Here is a 19,693-nt window from a genome sequence, read left to right as displayed (position 1 = left end):
TTAGTTACCTTCTACACAGTTGACTCAACAGCATACAGCACAATAGCGATTGACAGAGTCAGAGGGTTGGAGGCGCGAAAGACGACAACGAATGCAAAGTAATGGATATAGAGAAAAGGGTTTTTGTATTACTTACTGAACGTATTACAGAAGTTTATATAATACAAGTCTACAACTAACTAAAGACAAGATAAGTATACAGCTATAACTCAAATAGTAAAAATAAGTATATAGCTATAACTCAAATACTAAAAATAGATAAAACTGTTATAGTTAGTCTTTATCCTTAATATCTACAACTTACTAAATACAAGATAAGTATACAGCTATAACTCAAATACTAAAAATAGATAAAACTGTTATAGTTAGTCTTTATCCTTAATACGCCCCCGCAAGATTGAGGCGCCATTGGAGACTCCAATCTTGGTTCTAAAGTAACAAAACTGAGTTCGTCCCAAAGCCTTTGTAAGCACATCAGCAACTTGATCTTTTGAACTTATGTGAAGAACCCTTAACTGTCCAGCATTAATTTTCTCGCGAACAAAATGGTAATCCAGTGCAAGATGCTTCATCCTAGTATGATAGATTAGATTGGCGCAGAAGTAAGTCGCACCAAGATTATCACAATGAAGGACTGGTGGTTGTGATATTGGTGCTCCCAAATCTTGTAATAAACTTTGAACCCAAAATACCTCTGCTGCAGCATTGGCTAAGGCTTTGTACTCAGCCTCTGTAGAAGATCGTGAGACAGTCTTTTGCCGACTAGATTTCCAAGAGATAATATTAGAACCAAGATATAGAACATAAGCAGTTGTAGACCGCCCATTATCAAGGACACCACCCCAATCAGAATCAGAGAAGGCAGACAGAGTATGAGTGAAATTTCGATTGAGAAATAAGCCATAATGTATGGTTCCTTTGAGATATCGCAAAACACGTTTCAGTGCTTGAAGATGAGTTTGCGTCGGTGCATGCATAAACTGTGACAGCCGATTCACTGCAAAAGAAACATCAGGACGCGTAATTGCCAAATATTGAAGAGATCCAACAATTTGGCGATATACGGTGGAATCAGTCGAACTAGAACCATCATTTAAGATCAGCTTGTCTCCTGTAGACATAGGAGTATTCACCTCTTTAGCTCCAGCCATATCAAATCGGTCTAACAAATTAGCAATATGTCGATGTTGCGAAAGAAATAATCCTGCAGCTGTAGAAATTACTTCAACCCCCAAAAAATGATTTAATATTCCCAAATCTTTGATAGAGAACTGAGCAGATAGCTTCTATGCACAGGTATTCAGAAAATGATTGTTATTACCTGTAAGTACAATATCATCAACATATACTAGAAAATATGCAGTAATCCCATTGGAGGAAAAAATAAACAAGGACGCATTGGCATTTGATTTGCGAAAATCAAGTTTGAGCAAAAAAGAAGTAAGTTCAAGATACCAAGCTCGTAGAGCCTGTTTCAAACCATAAAGAGACTTCTTCAGTTTGCAAACATAATAAGAAAACTCAGGTTGCACATATCCTGGAGGTTGCTGCATGTAGACATCTTCATAAAGTGTGCCATGTAAAAAGGCATTATTTACATCCAATTGCCTTAACTGCCATCCTTTAGAAATTGCAAGAGTAAGAACTACCCGAATTGTGACCGGTTTTGTAACCGGACTAAATGTATCAAAATAATCACGCCCAGGTTCCTGAAGAAATCCTTTGGCAACCAAACGTGCCTTGTACTTATCAATAGTACCATTCGGTTTACGCTTAATCCGAAACACCCATTTGCAACTAATAAGATGATGTTTGTCTCTCGGAACCAGCTCCCAAGTTTTATTTTGCAAAAGAGCATTGTACTCTGAATCCATCGCCTGCCGCCAAAGTGAACTTGTCAGAGCTTGTTTAACTGTTCTTGGCTCGAGTTTATCCTGTAAAGGATATTTAGTTGTAAGATTAACAAAAGAAGAATTAAAATACTTTGAGTTAGGCTTCCTTTGTCGCTGCTGCCGTTGTACAGGAGCTGGAACTGAGTCTTGTGAAACAATCGGTAGTGGCAAATCTAAATCAGCAGTAGAAGATTCAGTCATCAAAGGTTCAACTTGTTGAGTCTCAGTACTAATTAATGGCATGGCAGATTGATCAGATTCTGCTGATAATGCTGTAATAGATTCTGAACCAGTACTCGAAACTAACAAATCAGAATCACTTGGAATAGAAATTGCCAATGGAACCGAAGCAACTGCAGTTGGTGCAACAGGTGATGAATTTTGTTGTTGTGCTGAACCTGTACAAGAAGCATCTCGAAAATAATCTGTAAATTGATGAGAACTAGTGCAAGTTTCAGATGGAAAAATATGCTCAACAAATTGAACATAACGAGACAAATACAAACGATTAGCCTTTGGATCGTAACATTTGTATGCATATTGAGTTGGAGAATATCCAAGAAAAATACAAGGCAATGAACGACACTGAAGTTTAGAATTATTATATGGCCTTAGCCATGGAAAACAAAGACAACTAAAATATTTCAATCTCTTAAAATTATGAGACATACCAAACAATCTAGAGAAAGGTGTTTGAAACGAAATAGCGGACGAAGGCAACCGATTGAGCAAATAAACAGCAGCCTGGAAAGCATGAGACCAATAATTAGAAGGTAAAGACGAAAATTGTAACATAGCAAGACCTGTTTCAACTATTGAGCGATGACGACGTTCAGCAGTACCATTATGCTCTGGCGTATGTGGAGGTGTTGTATAATGTGAAATACCACAAGACAAAAAATGATGCTTAAGCTTTTGATACTCCCCACCATTATCAGTGAACACAGAAATAATTTTAGTGTGAAAATAATTTTCAACCAATTTCTGAAAGTGGATAAACAAATCATGAGTATCAGATTTCTTCTTCATGGGATATAGCCAAACATACTTAGAATAGTGATCAATAAATGTAACGTAATACTCATAGCCATCAATAGATTTTTGTGTAGGACCCCAAACATCGGAATAAACAAGTTGCAAAGGCTTATTACTAACAAGAGAATTCTCAGAAAACGGTAATTTATGACTCTTGCTCATAGAGCAGGAAGTACAATGAAAACTAGAAACATAGTTAGACATAGACTGAAGACCAATATTTCGAAGTACTAACAAAAAGACTTTATTGTTGGGATGACCAAGCTTGTGATGCCATTCAGAAAGCAAAGACAGACACCGAGTAGTAACATTCAGCTGAGGACGTTGAGAATTAACTTTGGAAAAACTTGCACAGTAGATATCATCAATGTTCTCTCCCCGTAGCAGAGACGCCCCCGTGTACAGATCCTTCACAACAAAATAAGATGGAAAAAATTCCACAGAAACATGATTAGTGCGACATAACTTAGCAATTGAAACCAAATTCTTGCGCAGATTAGGCACACATAACACATTAGGCAATGATAAATTCTTAGAGTAAGCATGAATTTGCACAAAACCAGTATGTGATACAGCAAGCGTTTTACCATCACCAAGTTGTACTTCCTCAGGACCTCCATAGTCAGAATAGCTTTGCAAAGAAGCTGGATTCGACACAACATGATGAGAAGCTCCGCTATCAAACAACCATTGTTGTGGAGAAGAAGCAGTCATAGCAGAAGTAACATTAACTGCAGGTATCGGTGCTAAAGAATGAGAGGTATCAGTCTTCAAAGACATATTATTCTCCTTAAGAAAGCGAGCCAATTTGCGACATTCAGCAGTAGTATGCCCAGTATATTCACAAAATTGACATACCACATCAGGTCGATAAGAACCTCAACCTCGACCTCGACCACCAGAGTAAGAACCACGACCACCACGTCGATTTTCAGAATAATTGTAGTTTTGTGGAGATCGATTATAATTGTCATTCTGATTTTGTGAACGCCCTCTAGAACGTTGAGTGTAATTGACAGTAGCAATCACTTGTGACGTAGCTGAAACAGTTGTGGAATCTTTTTCTTATAAGGATCGTTCATGATCAGTAAGTTTTTCAAAGAGATCAGAAAAGGTTATTGGGGTTTCACGAACTTTTAACGCAGCAACTATGGGACTGTAATCATCTCCCAATCGCGTGATAATATAAACAATTAAATCATCATCACTCACCGGATTCTGGGTAAGAGCAAGCTCATCTGCAATAGCCCTCATCTCATTGAGAAAAACAGCAATCGGTTTGGTTCCCTTAGAGTTCTGTGCTAATTTAGTCTTTAAGGACAAAATTCTAGAACGAGAAACATTAGCAAAACTCTGGTGAAGCCGATCCCATGCTTCTTTGGCAGTATTGGCTGAAGAAATCAAGGTTTGAATAGTATCGGAACAACTTCCTAAAAGAGCACTGATCAAGATTTAATCTTGTCGAAACCATAAGGCGAAAGCTGGGTTGGCTGTTTTGTCTTTTTCAGAAAGAAATTGTGATGGTGCAACCCGTGAACCATCAATAAAATCAAGTAAATCAAGACCAATTAAGGTTGATTGGATCTATTTTCTCCAAATAAGAAAATTCTCCTGAGTAAGTTTAATAGGAAAATGCGTTGGAGCATTTAATTGAATAACAGTAATAGATGACGAAGCCATTAATTAAAGTTTAAGAAAATTAGATCAGAAAACTCGTGAAAGCAGATTGCGGCTCTGATACCATATAGAGAAAAGGGTTTTTGTATTATTTACTGAACGTATTACAGAAGCTTATATAATACAAGTCTACAACTAACTAAATACAAGATAAGTATACAACTATAACTCAAATACTAAAAATAAGTATACAGCTATAACTCAAATACTAAAAATAGATAAAACTGTTATAGTTAGTCTTTATCCTTAATAATGGAGTCCTCTTGCCTCTTGGTCTTGGAGACCGATAAATAGAGTGAAAGCGCGGCGTGAGATGGTGAAAGGCTGATTGAGAGGACGGAGGAGTCGCGTAACATATCTAAAGAGCGATGAAGCGACGCTGATGATGCATTGGAGCATTTAATTGAATAACAGTAATAGATGACGAAGCCATTAATTAAAGTTTAAGAAAATTGGATCAGAAAACTCGTGAGAGCAGATTGCGGCTCTGATACCATATAGAGAAAAGGGTTTTTGTATTATTTACTGAACGTATTACAGAAGCTTATATAATACAATTGTACAACTAACTAAATACAAGATAAGTATACAGCTATAACTCAAATACTAAAAATAAGTATACAGCTATAACTCAAATACTAAAAATAGATAAAACTGTTATAGTTAGTCTTTATCCTTAATAATGGAGTCCTCTTGCCTCTTGGTCTTGGAGACCGATAAACAGAGTGAAAGCGCGGCGTGAGATGGTGAAAGGCTGATTGAGAGGACGGAGGAGTCGCGTAACATATCTAAAGAGCGATGAAGCGACGCTGATGATGCATTGGAGCATTTAATTGAATAACAGTAATAGATGACGAAGCCATTAATTAAAGTTTAAGAAAATTGGATCAGAAAACTCGTGAGAGCAGATTGCGGCTCTGATACCATATAGAGAAAAAGGTTTTTGTATTATTTACTGAACGTATTACAGAAGCTTATATAATACAATTGTACAACTAACTAAATACAAGATAAGTATACAGCTATAACTCAAATACTAAAAATAGATAAAACTGTTATAGTTAGTCTTTATCCTTAATAATGGAGTCCTCTTGCCTCTTGGTCTTGGAGACCGATAAACAGAGTGAAAGCGCGGCGTGAGATGGTGAAAGGCTGATTGAGAGGACGGAGGAGTCGCGTAACATATCTAAAGAGCGATGAAGCGACGCTGATGATGCATGGAGATGGGAGAGTGACAATGTATGGAGACCGGAGAGTGATAAAGGAGTCGCGTAGCCGTAGTGAAGAGCGACTATGCGTGGAGATTGGAGTGGGTAGAGAGCTTAGAGCGACAACGGATTAGTCTTTTAAATTAGATATCAATTAAACGACGTATTTATTCGGTTTAGTCTAATCAAAATTTTTGGTCCTAAAATCAAACTGAATCAAAATCACCGATTTTTAACAAATTTGAAATCGAATTAAACCGAATAAAAAAAAAGAATTGAATCAAATTTTCAAAATTGATCAGTTCGGTTAGTTATTTCGATTTAAATTAGATACTGCTCACACCAACCTATTGCGATATTTGTTGAAACTAGTGGCAAATATAAAAAAGTTGAAGCGCTGATTTTTTACACCAGGGCAGTTAGAGATGGAAAAAAAATAAATTAAGAGATTTTGAGTAGAATTATATCAATTTTTAAAGTTTTGAATTAAACTGTAAAATAACTATAAATTTTAAATTTTTTTTTCTATTGGTTTTTATCCACGTGACATATATAAATATTATAAAACAATATATGTCATTTTGTCCTATTATCAAGATACATTTTTTTTCTATTCAAATTTTAAGATTATATCAAAATTTGAAGATTAAATATAATCGTAATAAAATTTATAATTTTAAATAATTTTACTATTTTTTAAAGTTATGGAGTTTCAACCCAGATATTAGACATCTTGATAAGAATACCAGCAGCCTGATTAGTCTGCCTATGCCAGAAGACAGAAAAGTGAGTTTGCTTGCCTCAATAAATCTTTGCAGGCTCGGATAATGACCCCATACTCGAATAATGCTCTTAATCAGATTGGACAGCTGAAACTACTTTCTTGCAAACCATAAAAAAATCTTCACGCATCCCTTCTGCCTCAGCCAACCTTCAGTTTTAGAAAAATTTTGTAGAAAACTATTTTGTATTGTTAATGCTCCTATCACATATAACAAATATAATTAATTTTTAATATTTTTAAATTAATAGTAAAAGAGAAAGGCTGAAACTACGATTATTATCGTCTATATCATTTTGGAAAAGAATTCAAAATTGTTAAGAGTACAAACTATAAAATCCGAATAATTAATTTTCTGTAAAGTGTAAAATGAATATGGGAAAAAAGAATTGGTGAAAGAAAAAAGAGAATAAAAAAATGGCTAAACAGCGCAGAAGGTTGGAATTAAGCAATAACATTTTGCAAATTTCAAGATCCCCAAAAGAAAATTACTGGAGCCATGAGGATTTTCGTTTTCTTTTCTAAAATGGAAAATGCTTTTTGTATGAAGTTACTATAAATCGTGAAGCATTTGATAAATGGAATAAAATCAATATTGTCAATCCCAATTCTTAGAAATTGTGATCCATCGGATAAAAATAAATAAAATATTTAAACCTAAATGGTTTGGTTAATCTTTGACTTCAACTTGCTGTTTCCTATGCTCACCCTATCACTCAATCTAACATTAGTTTAATTTCTCGTACTGAATTGAATTCATGGATGAATATTTGACTAGCAAATCATTTTCTTAATATTTCAAATTCTTCATAGTTGGAATTTGGGAAATCTTCCATTGTACGACTCAACTCTCCCAATATCATCAAAGAAATAGAATCCCAACAAATTCATCACTCTTTGATATTCAATTTCTATGACCCAAATGAAACATTTTAGAAACCCATGATTCTGGCGGCCAAAGATCTCTCGTAATTCAATGAATAACCAAGGTGATTTTCTGATTTCAGATTTCATTGAGCTAAAGCGAGATGAACTCCAGGGTAACAAAAACCAGGTGCGTCTTCATGAGAAGTCCATACCAGGAGTTTCACATCCAGAGGATTCTCCCTGGTTTATAAATATACAACATTTGCTCAAACACCAATTCCACATCATTGACAATCATGTGAATTATAGCCAACTGACCATGAACTTAACAATTATTAAATTAAATATTTACATCTGAATTTGTACGTAATTAAATTATGCACAAATCTCAATATAAATATTTGATCTATCGATTATTAAACTCTTTCTCAAGTAAGGTCGATCTTATAACAATTGCCCACTAGATTGCTGAGTGAAGATCTAAAACCCAAAGGGCGGGTTGTTCAAAAAGTTGGAGGATGTCATGAAGGTGCATATAAAAAGATAAAGATAACAGTGCGAATGTAATACAATATACTAGAATGATACAAATTAAGAAAAAAAAATAGTTTCTTTTCAGGACAACGCCTATCAACTTGATGAAATTTGATGCCATCCTGTTTGCAATGGAAAAAAAACAAGATGCACTACATTTCACAAAACAGGACAAGCTGGTATTCACCTGTAGAACAGTTGTTTTATTCAGAACCCTCTGCAATCATTAATCACAATCTCAACAATGCACTGCTTAAATCCTCTTTCTCGTTGAATCACTCTGTCTGCATTTATAGAAAAAAAGAGGTTAGAAATTCTGCAGCCTGAGAAGAGAGACAGTTTCTAATTTCGTTTCATGCAACAAAAGCTAATAATCTTTCCTAGAATTATTAAGAATCAGCATAATCTGTTGTTCACCACTTACCTTACAAAAACAGGAAAGATAGGCCCTGACACCATACACGAGGTGCTAAACTAGTCAAGTGTGATGATTGGAAACAAATTTCCCCGAATATTCAGTATTGTGCACAACCTCACATATTTATAGATAAAATCCCGTGCAACATTTTGACCCGTCTCTATGGAGCTTACAGAAACTCCAACAAGTAAGCATTTACCTTCAATACATTTCATTGGCATCTTCAAGATCCTATACCCTATAGTTATTGACTTAACATGCACAAAAATCAAATATCTTGAAAATGCACCAAGGAAGTCATCAAAGACAGTTACGTGCTTTTCTTAATAAGTTCTCAGCGAATCTAAGAAACTTTGATTCACAAATAATACATTCATTGTGTGAAAGAAAAGAAAGGTCGAGTTTAAACAGGACAGCAGAAATAAAATATGCATTTACCTTTTGACGTTTTGGATTTGGAAGGCCAGGTTCAATATCATCACTACGTTGACGAGATGTCCCAACATCAGCTTGTTCAGCCTGAGATAAAAAAAATCCTTGTGATGAAATTATAAAGCTTAACTGCCACATGTTTGAGGGCTTCAAGTTACATTCAGAACTGCTATCCAGAGTTTGTAATGACACGAGGTCTAAATAGTCTAGTAAAAAGCAACTGGTTTATCACTGTACCTGGGTAGAAGATCCTTGAGCTCTCTGATGCTCAATGTCGTGTGGATCTTCCCGAGGAATAACATTTGGTTCTGCTGCCACACATTGAGATATGATCGGCATAATTTCATGAAGCAAATTAGATAAAAATATCCCTTCATCAGTAACTCCTGATTGTGCTTCAACAGGAGCAGAGGATCCCCCTGCATTCCCAGGGCTAGAACCAGTAGCCATTCCCTGTAAGCCTGAGTCCACCTGGATTTCCCCAACTGGAAGGAGGTTCCTTATAAGCTGCAAAATACTGTTCTGTCTCTCAGATTCAGAATTGTTTTGGTTTCCACTAGCTGACAGAATGTTGATATTTATGCTACGAGTACTAGAAGGCTCCTGTTGTCTTAAGTTGGAAGTTGGTATTGATCCTGGAAAAAAACATAAAATCTATGTCCTGGTCAACTAAAAGAGGACAGTTGACTAAACCCCAACCTTGTCCTATATTATATCAACTACTAAAGCAAGGAATGATAAGCAACCAACACATATCCTGGCATTAATTTTAATAGGATCTACACATTTTACTGACCGACTCATCCTGTAACCTTATATTTCAGCTAATGCACTCATGGCATATTCTGCACATGCACACAAATCAGCAGGTGCATATGCATGATTGTGTGTATCATAGCTTCTATTTAAATATATAAGCCAAACATAAGTTTATGTAAAGACTGTTTAAGTTGCATGTTTCAAAGGGTTTAAAAGAATCCTAATCATATCCAGCAAAATTGATACCTCCAATCCCATGCATGAATGAAGCAGCTAGAATGTGTCATTATGCAGATGCTCAAGTAGCAGCCAGAAGTGAAAGTATCAACTTCAAACGAGCAAATATAAAACAAAAAAGAAAAGAAAACAAACAAGATACTACTACTAATAATAACAAGTTCACGCCTCTTGAGCTTTCAACCAGAAGAGATTATGGGTGAGCTGGTCAGTCTAGTTAAATCTGGAAAACAGGAACACCGAATAAAACAAACCTAATATTTACCAAAAGTAAAAACTTAACTGAATCAGCAGAAAATTTAGAACTGAATCAGTTAAGTTCATCAGTTATGTGCTGGGAATGCCATTGCCATGTTCCCATGTTAATCAATACTCCCACGAAAAAAAAAAATCCAGGACAAAATCAATTCCAGAATATCATTAATTAAACTTCACGGTGAAATTTAATATGCGAAAAACAGAAGAAATCGCACCCTAAGAAGCAAACCAACAAAAGAAGGCAATAAGAAATAATTCTAATAAAACAACACAACATTTCCCTGAAGCAAAGAATGTGAAATGAAAACGAACTTCAATTTGCCACTAGTCCTAAGCAATTTCATGAAACCTTGCTATATTCCTTGTGCAAACTTCAATAAAGGAAACTCCAAAAAAATTATTTTTTCAGCAACAAAAAATAGAAAGAGGAAAAAAATATGGGGGCATGGAAACATCTTTGAGCTCCAGTGTCCTCATCCTCGGCATCGGGTGTGTTCTCTTCTTCTTTTCAGTCTTTATCGAGGCGCTTGAGTGAGCGATTTGACATGCAGCCTGATGATGGTACAGAAGCAGCAAGGGGTTCTCACAGCCAAATAATAAAATGAGAGTATTACAGGTAACAGCAGAGTGGACTTGAAAAGGAGCAATCAGGAGGGGCAAGAGGATGGAAAGTGAAATAGAGAAAGAAATCAAAGTTTAACAGGCACAAAGAGGCCTCAGTGGAAGAGAAAAGTAGAGGAACAAATGAAATCGAGTAAAATCAAGAGAACAAGGGGGTAGAAGAGTGGTGCAACTAAGAAGGAGAAGAAAGAAACAGACTTAACCTAAACTTAACATAAAACAGCGAGTTTTGTAGAGGTTCAGATTGTTCTTACAAAAATATCTTATTTTAAAAACTGAATCTAAAACCAAAGTGAAAATTACCTAATAAATGTAACCAAATCTTTGATTTGGTTCAATTCAGTTTGGTTATTCCAATTTAACTAAATTTTACCCAACCCTAAAAGAGATGTTCATTACTAAAAACTACAACCTCTATATGAAATGAGAAATGCATTAGTTCCATTACCATCTCTTATCTGATGTTCAGCGCTTGATCGTTGCACAGCAGGTTCAGAAGTTGACTGCTGTTCAGTCTGAACACCAGCAGGATGATGCTCAGCAGATTCTTGAGATCCTCGCGCACCACTGACATGCTGGAATCTTCCAAGAAGAGGATAATATAATCCTATAGAATTACTAGGAGATTCAGAAGGAAAGCGACTGAATGGACCAGGAACTGCTGCAACCATGGTTCTAATTGGTACAACCCGTACTCCAGTCTCTCCACCAAAAACTGAATTCTCTGTGACCCTAGATGCTGTTTGATTGCCAAGACTTTCACCACCAGAATCTGTTCCTTGGTTTCTCTGCCCTGGGGGCTGCTGAATATCAACTTGTTCCTCACGATTAAGATTGGGGGAGGTTGTTGAGGAACCTTTGATTAGAAAAAGAGTATTGGTTAGGTATATGATTTACATCAATGCAGCCATTACCCCAGGTGCCAAATTTACAGCATACCTCTTCGAATTTGTATATCAATACGCCTTGGAAGAAACCCAGTACCAATACCATTAACCAAACCAGATCCATGCTGCACAGATCCCACAGGGATGGCACCAAAGCCTGCTCCTGGTTGAAAAGGAAGAGGCTGCAAGTATTTTTCCCATCAGCAGAAATAAAAATAATTTGAAATTAATGTAAAAGATGCTGGGCTTATGACCTGAACCATTAGAGGATTAGGACCAGATTGATTTATGAATACTGCAGGACCGGCATTAACCACAGCTTCAGACTGTATAAGGATGATAAAAAACATGCCTCAGAAAATGACAACTAATATGCCATAGATAATAAATTTGAAATAATCTTACCGGTGCTTGACCTAGTCGAAGAGTCATTGTAGTCCGTCCAAGTTCAAGTAGAAATGCACCTAAATTATGTAGTTGAACTCCAGTCCTCCATGCACTGGACTGAGTGCTCAATCGTGCTGCAGGATCTGTAACATTTGCTTGGTTCTCTAATTGCCTTGCAAGTTGCTGCCAATATACAAAAAAGAGAGGGGAGTGCGAATAAACAATGCATTTTTAATTTTGAGATGGAATAAATGAATCTTTTAAGGTCAATATAGATTAGAAAAAAGTTAAATGACTTGATGAACATGAAAACCATAATAAAATACTAGTTTCCTATGCCCTTTAGCAACTAAGCTTCAACATAAAGCAATATACAGTAGGCTAGAAAAATAATAAGGGAGAATAAAATAAAAAGAATGGAAACATATTAAGCAGGTAAGCTAGCACTAAATAACACACTTGTAAGCTTTCTGCAACTTGTTCATTGATAAATTGTCTGCTAGACTGCATCACTTCAGCCAAGGATGCAGGTGTCGGAAGCCTTTCATGTACAGCTCCTGACCTTGATGCGGCATTAGAGTCCCTTTGCTCAGTCCTTTGTGTGGCCTCAGCTTGGGCAATGTTTTCCCCTCTGCCTGTCATTATAATGAATCACAAACACATCAATGACTCAAGAAACCAGTATTATACAAGCAACTAAATACATCAAACTGATAGAATTCAGAAATTACACAAAGAACTGACCAATAGAATTGAATTCACGCCTCATAAGACTCAGATATTGGGACAAAGTTGTCAAAGAATCAGGAATTACCTATAATGACCAAGAATATTACACAGTATGTGAAAATCAAATAAGAAATATGTCCATAAGATCTATTTCAGATATAAAAGAAGTGAATTTGGTTGGGGGGGGGGGAATAGCAGAGGGATCCCAAACTTACAAGGGGATTTAAGGACTCCAAAGAGACTCCTGTTGGGAGGCCAAAAGCACTTTGTGATCTATCAGACTGAACTCTGCTCCCACCTTGCTCAGGTTGCAGCCCACCTGCATCTGGTGTACCACTAGCAGCTGATGATCTATGCTGGTCACGCTGTTACCAATAAGTAAATATGTAAACATATGCTTATAGCTGTAGTCGGACATTAAAAGACAGTTTCAATTTTGCAAAGGATGATACCTTTTTATAAGAAAAGAATGTTACCCAATTTATCTATGACATATAAGGAAACATGAAACAATTTGCAATAGGTTTTTATATATTTATTTGCCTCTACATGGTGTGAAGAGAAAGGGAAGAACAGAGGAAGAGGGTAGGGAAAAAAAATCCATCCTGTCTCATGGCTGAAAAGTAGAATTAGAACAAGACATCATACAACCTACTGGCACTAGTTTCCATAGATCAAACTGATATTTACCCCTGCAGCATCAACTCCTTCATTGCCACTTCCAATATTTGAGAATCCAAATGAACCAAGAACAGCAGAAACAATCTGCTCGAAACAAAGAAAGAAAAAAAAGAAAGAAAGGAAAAACAGATAATTATAATATTATATGCAAAATTTCAAAGCCTACGGAGATCAAACAACACTCTCCATTCAACAGCTAGTTGTACTCTCACCCTACTGATTTCTGGAGGAACTCCATCCCCTTGATCAGGCACACTAAATGTTTCTATTACAACACTAGGGGCCACATGACCACGACTTGTACTTGATGCCGGATCAGTTGCTGCAATATTGGTAACTGTAGTTAAACTTCACTGGTTTTAGTGCAAATGCAAACACCACCATGATACACACAGTCAACATACTGAACAGAAGATGGAAGTCATATATGGCAGAGTAACTAAAGCATATGGCATCGTTACTTCAGTCATTAGAATAACATTCCACAAGAAGCACGCAAACTGCAAATATGCTCATTCCACAAGGACCAATTTTATTGTTTCCTTTTCTTTTCTTATTAATTTCACCATGAAGTGTTGTAATGGTACATAAAAGGAAATAAACTTGAATATGTATTTATTGGTCAAAGGTTTCCCGTAGATCCTCTTTCTCTGGATTTTACAAGAGGCATAGCATAACTATATGCAAAAACACAAGCTTATTTCTAGTTAGGAGCTATGTTACTTGGACTCAAATACAGGTGTCCAAAATGAATGTACATCCCTATGTCTGACTTGTCAACTTTTTAAATAGAAAATACATAAATATGGATCTAAATTTAGACACGGGTGCTTAAATACATTATGTTATATAAAATAAACTAGAATAAAAAAAATAAAAAGTTATGTAGTAATAATTACCGTCTAATTAAATGATCAATTACTACCAAATATATCATCCAAAATACAACTAAATAACTAATTTTATCTAAATACATGCTTTGCATCTTGAGAAAAGAATGCTCTATTAACTATACATGAATGTATCACTCAAATGTCCGAGTGCACGAATATGTGCCGGACACATATTCCATGTCATATCCCATGAAGTGTCATGTCAACACGGGTACGGCATGGCAAAATGAATAGTCGGAGTATCTGAAGTTAGGAGTAGCAATTCTCTAGGAAGATGTTTTCTTCAATTGCAAATTCTCCTGCCTGGAATTGGTTACTATTCTTAACAAGCTAGGAATATTCTCTTTCAATACTGAAATCGTCTTCAGAATCCCTAATTTTATCAAACTTAACCTGCCAGAAGTACACAAGGACAGATTTGTCCAAATCTGCCATGCATAAAGAGGGATGAACTCCTCAGGACATCAGAATGTTTGTTGCTTCCAAATATGACAGTAAAGGTGGTTGATACAGTTGTACAAGTACATATACCAATACTTTTTATGGGGACACCTTAGGTCAGAAAAGGGGGTGGGGATGGGAGGATTTGGTTTCATTTGTCATTATCAACCACCATGTGGAGGTCAGTCAGCAACTATGGCCCTTGATCACCTTATATGCCAAACTGAAATACATTAAACCTGAACAAGCAACCATTTGAATATAAAGACAATGAAGCAGATGTTACCAGATAAATGATGAATCAAACCTGAATGACCGAGCAAGCCATCAGATGATGGCAGAACAGGTTGCCTGACTACCAGATGCAAGGTATGCCCATCTTCAACATCTAAACCATGTTAAGTAAACATATCAAATCAACAGCTGAATAACATAAAATAATGAGTCTAATGACAGCAGAACAGCATATGTGTTCAGCTTGACAAAGCAAAATAGAATTCTGCTGCAGGATAGCGTATACATCACAAATTAAACCCTAATTTGCAAACATCTCTGCAGAAACTAAAAGATTTTCAGAACAATTTTATTCATGTTATGGAAAGTTATTCCTATTTAATATAGAAGTTGTATTTCTAAATAGATAGAACATATATATATATACCTTAAATAGTGGGATTTGTTTTTTTTTTTTTTCGGTCGAAAGATAAAACTCACCACACATAGACCGCAACCACCAGATCCAAGTTAAAATCATAACAATTTTGATAAGGCTCCTTGGTGGAGGATTTGGTATATTACTATTGATGACCGCCGGGCTTCTTACCCCTGAGGGCAAGGTCAGGCCTTAAGGGAAGGTTCAGGCCCAAGGCCCACCAGGCTTTTCTTATAAACAAAAAAGCCTCACTTGAAGCGCCCCAACCCGGTAACATGAAGCAAGTCGGACCAGGCATGCGCGCAGACCCATCCTCTGGAAGCCTAGCCCGGTGACGTGATAGGAGGTAGGGAAGGCAGGCCCAATCACTTCGCAACCCTGCCCGCATGCGCGCCGGGAGGAGTTAAATGACCGCCTGGCGTGTAGAGGGGCTCTAACACATCCGTACGTATGGATCTGAGTAGCAGAGACAGGTGGCGTCATTATAGAGAGGCAGTTAGACGTCACTAGAGGACAAAGGGGAAAGGGCTAAAAGGGGAGGAACATCTTCCTCTCCAGCTAAGCTTACACAACCACTATAAACCCTATTTTCTGGATCTCAGAACATCAACTATTATAGTTGGAGAATCCCTTAGTTTATAGTATCATACCATATATATTTTGGACCCCCGTTATAAAGAGAAAAGCCTTTATATTATGAGAAAATAATCCAATTCAATATAGAAAAGCCTTTGTATTATGAGAAAATAATCCAATTCAATAAAAATGTAGCCTCTTTAAGGTTTTGCATCTGTAGATGTAGGCTCTCGTAATCGAACCATGTAAATCTTCTTGTGTTCTTTTCTTCTCTTTTCTATTATTCTAACTTTAACAATTCAAATCCTTCACTAATAATTAAAAGTGCACATTAGCACACATGAATCATTTTAACAAACAAGGATGCACATCACTATGCAGTGATGGACTTATGTAGTCAATATTGATTTCTCAATGAGACTTTTCTTTTAGGCCAAAAATGAGAAGTTAAAAACAATTCAACCATCAAAACAAACATTTAAATGACATTCACTCCCACAAGCATGTTAAAAGAACTAGCAGAAAACTGCAACTTAAAATTATGACTTTTGACCTCCCAATTGTTAAGTTTCTTTATCTCCGTTTTGCATTGAAGGAAAATACAATAATTAAAAAGTTATTGGCCAGTAAACCTGTTTTTAGTTGTAGAAAATAATTCATGTATCGAGAAAATACATCAGAACCTTTTTTGGGAGGAGGAGGGTGGGTGGATAAATAAATAAGAGAAAAGAAATAACAGAATTATGAATAGAAAAGCAAGGTGTATCCCAAAGGACAGTAAAAGAAAAGGAGAGGGGGAGAGAGAGCAGGAGAGAGAGAAGGAGAAATCAACAAAAAAAAAAAAGCCCTCCAATCCCTGGATTTCTACAGGAGATGCTTTGATAAGAACAGATGTCCTATGGGCAAAAGTTCACAATGAAGCAGGGATAACTCTCTCTTCTCTCCTCATAGAAGCCATACTCAGAAAATTTGTTCCCAAAACTCCTTTATTTTTTTTTAATTTTTAATTTTTTACAACACAACAGCACCAAATCACTTCCAATGAGACAAAATCTTGCCTTCTCCATAGTCCATACCTAAAAGCAAAATTCCATGAGCATCTTTTTAGACTTTTTGGAGAAACCTCTCACAAATCACCACATAGCCACTAGATTTAATACAAAGAACAATGTAAACGTAGATGGGAGTAAAACATTTAACTCGCTTCTAAAAACAACTTAAATAGAAGATAGTAATTTACCAGGCTCTCCTACCAAAACAAGTAATTGACCTTCATGAGCATTAGTGACTACACAAAAACCCCAACTTCCAAAAGGTCTAAACTTCTAAATGGTTACCGGAAAAGGAGCTAGGTTGGAAAATGGAGTAACATTCATATAGAAGAACTTGCAGGAAAATTTTCTGGAATTGTCTCAAGTCAAATCTATTTTCAGTGGGAAGAGATTTGAGAACATTTCACTCTACAGCAAGATAATTTTTAAAATGACAATTTTAGATCTCCATTGGGAAGTTGAAATGAGTCGATCATGAAAAGCAGATACATGATCCATAATATGCCCTCTCAAAAGCATAAAAGGAATTATCTCCAATGTTATGGTAGACTGACACAAAAAAATTAATAGCTGAACTTCAGAACATGCATAAGTATCCTTAACTTTTGAAATTGTATCCAACTTGTTATACTAAGTCTAAACTCACTCAATTATTCTATCCAAAGGGATTCAGACTATACAATGGACAAGTAAAGCCAAGACAACAAAAAGCTAAAGACAAACATTGTCGAACTAGAACTAAACAAGAATGGTCCATCCACAAGGACTTTTGGTAGCACTACTTCCCAAAAAAATAATTTTTAAAAAAAAAAGTTGAATTGCCTCCCAAGTCCCGATGGAACATCTAAATAAACAAGCAATTTGTTGGAATGTGGCTTGTCCCTCATTGGCAAGATTCAAAAAAAAAAAAAAAGAGACCAAACCAAAATAGCATAGGCAATTTTGGTAGAAGTTTGACAAGTCCACACCTAATTGCAACTGTTCGCCTGTTTGTGCTATGTTATGGTCTCAGGTCATGGATTGTGTCATAGGACGATGGATAGGAAAGCAGCTCATTGGAGGGAGCTCTTAATACCTCGTACTCATTAATGAAAGTCTTAAATCAAATGTGTTCGTAATTAATTAGCTTGCCTTATTGAATAAAGAGAAACCCCTTATATAGGGGACGTTCATACAATCATAGTACTTCTAATTAAAGTAGAAGTTTAATACAAGAAATTATTATATAAGAAACTACTAAGATAGGATAACAGAAATCTGATAAGAAACTACTAGATAAATGCAATATCTTTGTTACTAATAAAATACAGTATGCTAAGATGAACTTCAATATTAGGATTCTGTTGAATAACGGATTTGATCTATCTGATATTAGATCTTTGGGATGACCATGACAAGTTTGGTGGAAGGTGGAATTGTTGTGACATGAAGAAAGTAGCACATGTAATAGTGATTATGCAAGCTTAAGATTTTGTGGAGAACTGAAATAGCCTAGCATTAAATTTTCCAACTCAATGGTGAAACTTTTCTTCAAACCAATGTCTAGCGAAAAATGCATCAGATGCCAAGATATCAAGAAAAATGATATTTTCCCAATAAGTATTCTCTCAAAAGTTGAACTTCAAGAATTCATATGGTTAAAAATAATCAAGACAGGATAAGATGAAATGTTTGTCCAATTGACGGTCTCTCTAGATACTTGAAGGTCCAACGTGAGAGAAAGAAGTATATGTCAAATAACCTACTGAAAGCAGGATCATAAATATTTGGCATGATTTCTTGAAATACGTACCAGCAACCAATCTCATGTTGGGGGTATTTCAGTCTATCCTAAGAAGAGCGTGTACTAGCTATCTCACATTTGGATCATTGGAGCATTAGTTATTGTTGTTAGAATCATACAATGCGCAATTTGAATCTCAACATGGAAATATGGGAGGAAAGACATCATTACCACAGTGTCTAACATGAACCAAGTGATTGTAGATACAATAATGACAAAAGGATTAAATGACTCTTATCATACCTCTCCTAGAGGCTAGTCCCAAATGACCAACTCCAGCTTTCAAAGAAACAAAGGCATCCACCAACCACTGAACCACCAACAGGTAGAAATACATGATAGGAGCACCTAAGAGGGATCTCCTTCCTCTATTTTTAGACCCTCTCTCTAACTTCTAGAGACCTTTTTACATAGTGATATAAAGCAAAACCTTTTTTACTAGCAATCCCTGCAAAAGGGTTTGAGGTGATTGACTTGCTAATCTTACATTTTCTACTAAATCATTGACTTAATCTTAAAGGTCCTACAATGCAGTCACTCCACCCACCATAACCTCCTTTCTATTCGTAGGTTCCACATGGCAGGATCTTATGGCTAGCATATTTTTTATCTACACCAAATAACACCATGCCTATGTGTGCACATGTGTGACATAACAATAGATCTACTTGGAGTTGATTTTTCAAATTACATGCACAAGCACAAATAGAGAGAGCGTAATATTGCTATTGTCTATTTTATGGCTTGAGTCCAACAACTCTTCTTTCTTAGGTAAAAGAACCATATCTAGCTTGACAAACTTGGATATCTTTGCTCAAGACCATAAAGAGACATTAAAAAATAATAATAAAGTGAAATAATATGCGAAGATACATACTATATGCAGAATCATT

At 36.1% G+C, this 19,693-nt stretch overlaps 1 protein-coding gene across 5 annotated transcripts in view; it reads right to left on the bottom strand.

The window, feature by feature from the left end:
* Nucleotides 1-7,979: 7,979 nt before the first annotated feature.
* Nucleotides 7,980-19,693, bottom strand: part of LOC110600224 (ubiquitin-like domain-containing protein CIP73) — a 58,600-nt gene continuing 46,886 nt past the window's right edge. For 4 of the 5 annotated variants that reach the window (XM_043950420.1, XM_043950423.1, XM_043950422.1 and 1 more), the window contains 13 exons: nucleotides 15,045-15,125; nucleotides 13,616-13,725; nucleotides 13,413-13,487; nucleotides 12,938-13,087; nucleotides 12,738-12,807; nucleotides 12,453-12,628; nucleotides 12,012-12,176; nucleotides 11,861-11,932; nucleotides 11,659-11,788; nucleotides 11,168-11,575; nucleotides 9,082-9,479; nucleotides 8,851-8,931; nucleotides 7,980-8,278 (listed from right to left, as the gene is read on the bottom strand). In XM_043950420.1, the coding sequence (XP_043806355.1) occupies nucleotides 8,270-8,278; nucleotides 8,851-8,931; nucleotides 9,082-9,479; nucleotides 11,168-11,575; nucleotides 11,659-11,788; nucleotides 11,861-11,932; nucleotides 12,012-12,176; nucleotides 12,453-12,628; nucleotides 12,738-12,807; nucleotides 12,938-13,087; nucleotides 13,413-13,487; nucleotides 13,616-13,725; nucleotides 15,045-15,125 (1,925 nt within the window). In that variant the 3' untranslated portion in view covers nucleotides 7,980-8,269. Of the gene's footprint in view, nucleotides 8,279-8,850; nucleotides 8,932-9,081; nucleotides 9,499-11,167; nucleotides 11,576-11,658; nucleotides 11,789-11,860; nucleotides 11,933-12,011; nucleotides 12,177-12,452; nucleotides 12,629-12,737; nucleotides 12,808-12,937; nucleotides 13,088-13,412; nucleotides 13,488-13,615; nucleotides 13,726-15,044; nucleotides 15,126-19,693 lie in introns of those variants that run through there. The other variant, XM_043950424.1, reaches the window with a different exon arrangement.

The sequence above is a fragment of the Manihot esculenta genome, chromosome 14 (assembly GCF_001659605.2).
Source record: "Manihot esculenta cultivar AM560-2 chromosome 14, M.esculenta_v8, whole genome shotgun sequence".
In the NCBI taxonomy this organism is placed as follows: domain Eukaryota; kingdom Viridiplantae; phylum Streptophyta; class Magnoliopsida; order Malpighiales; family Euphorbiaceae; genus Manihot; species Manihot esculenta.
This window is presented reverse-complemented; position numbering and strand designations above follow the sequence as displayed.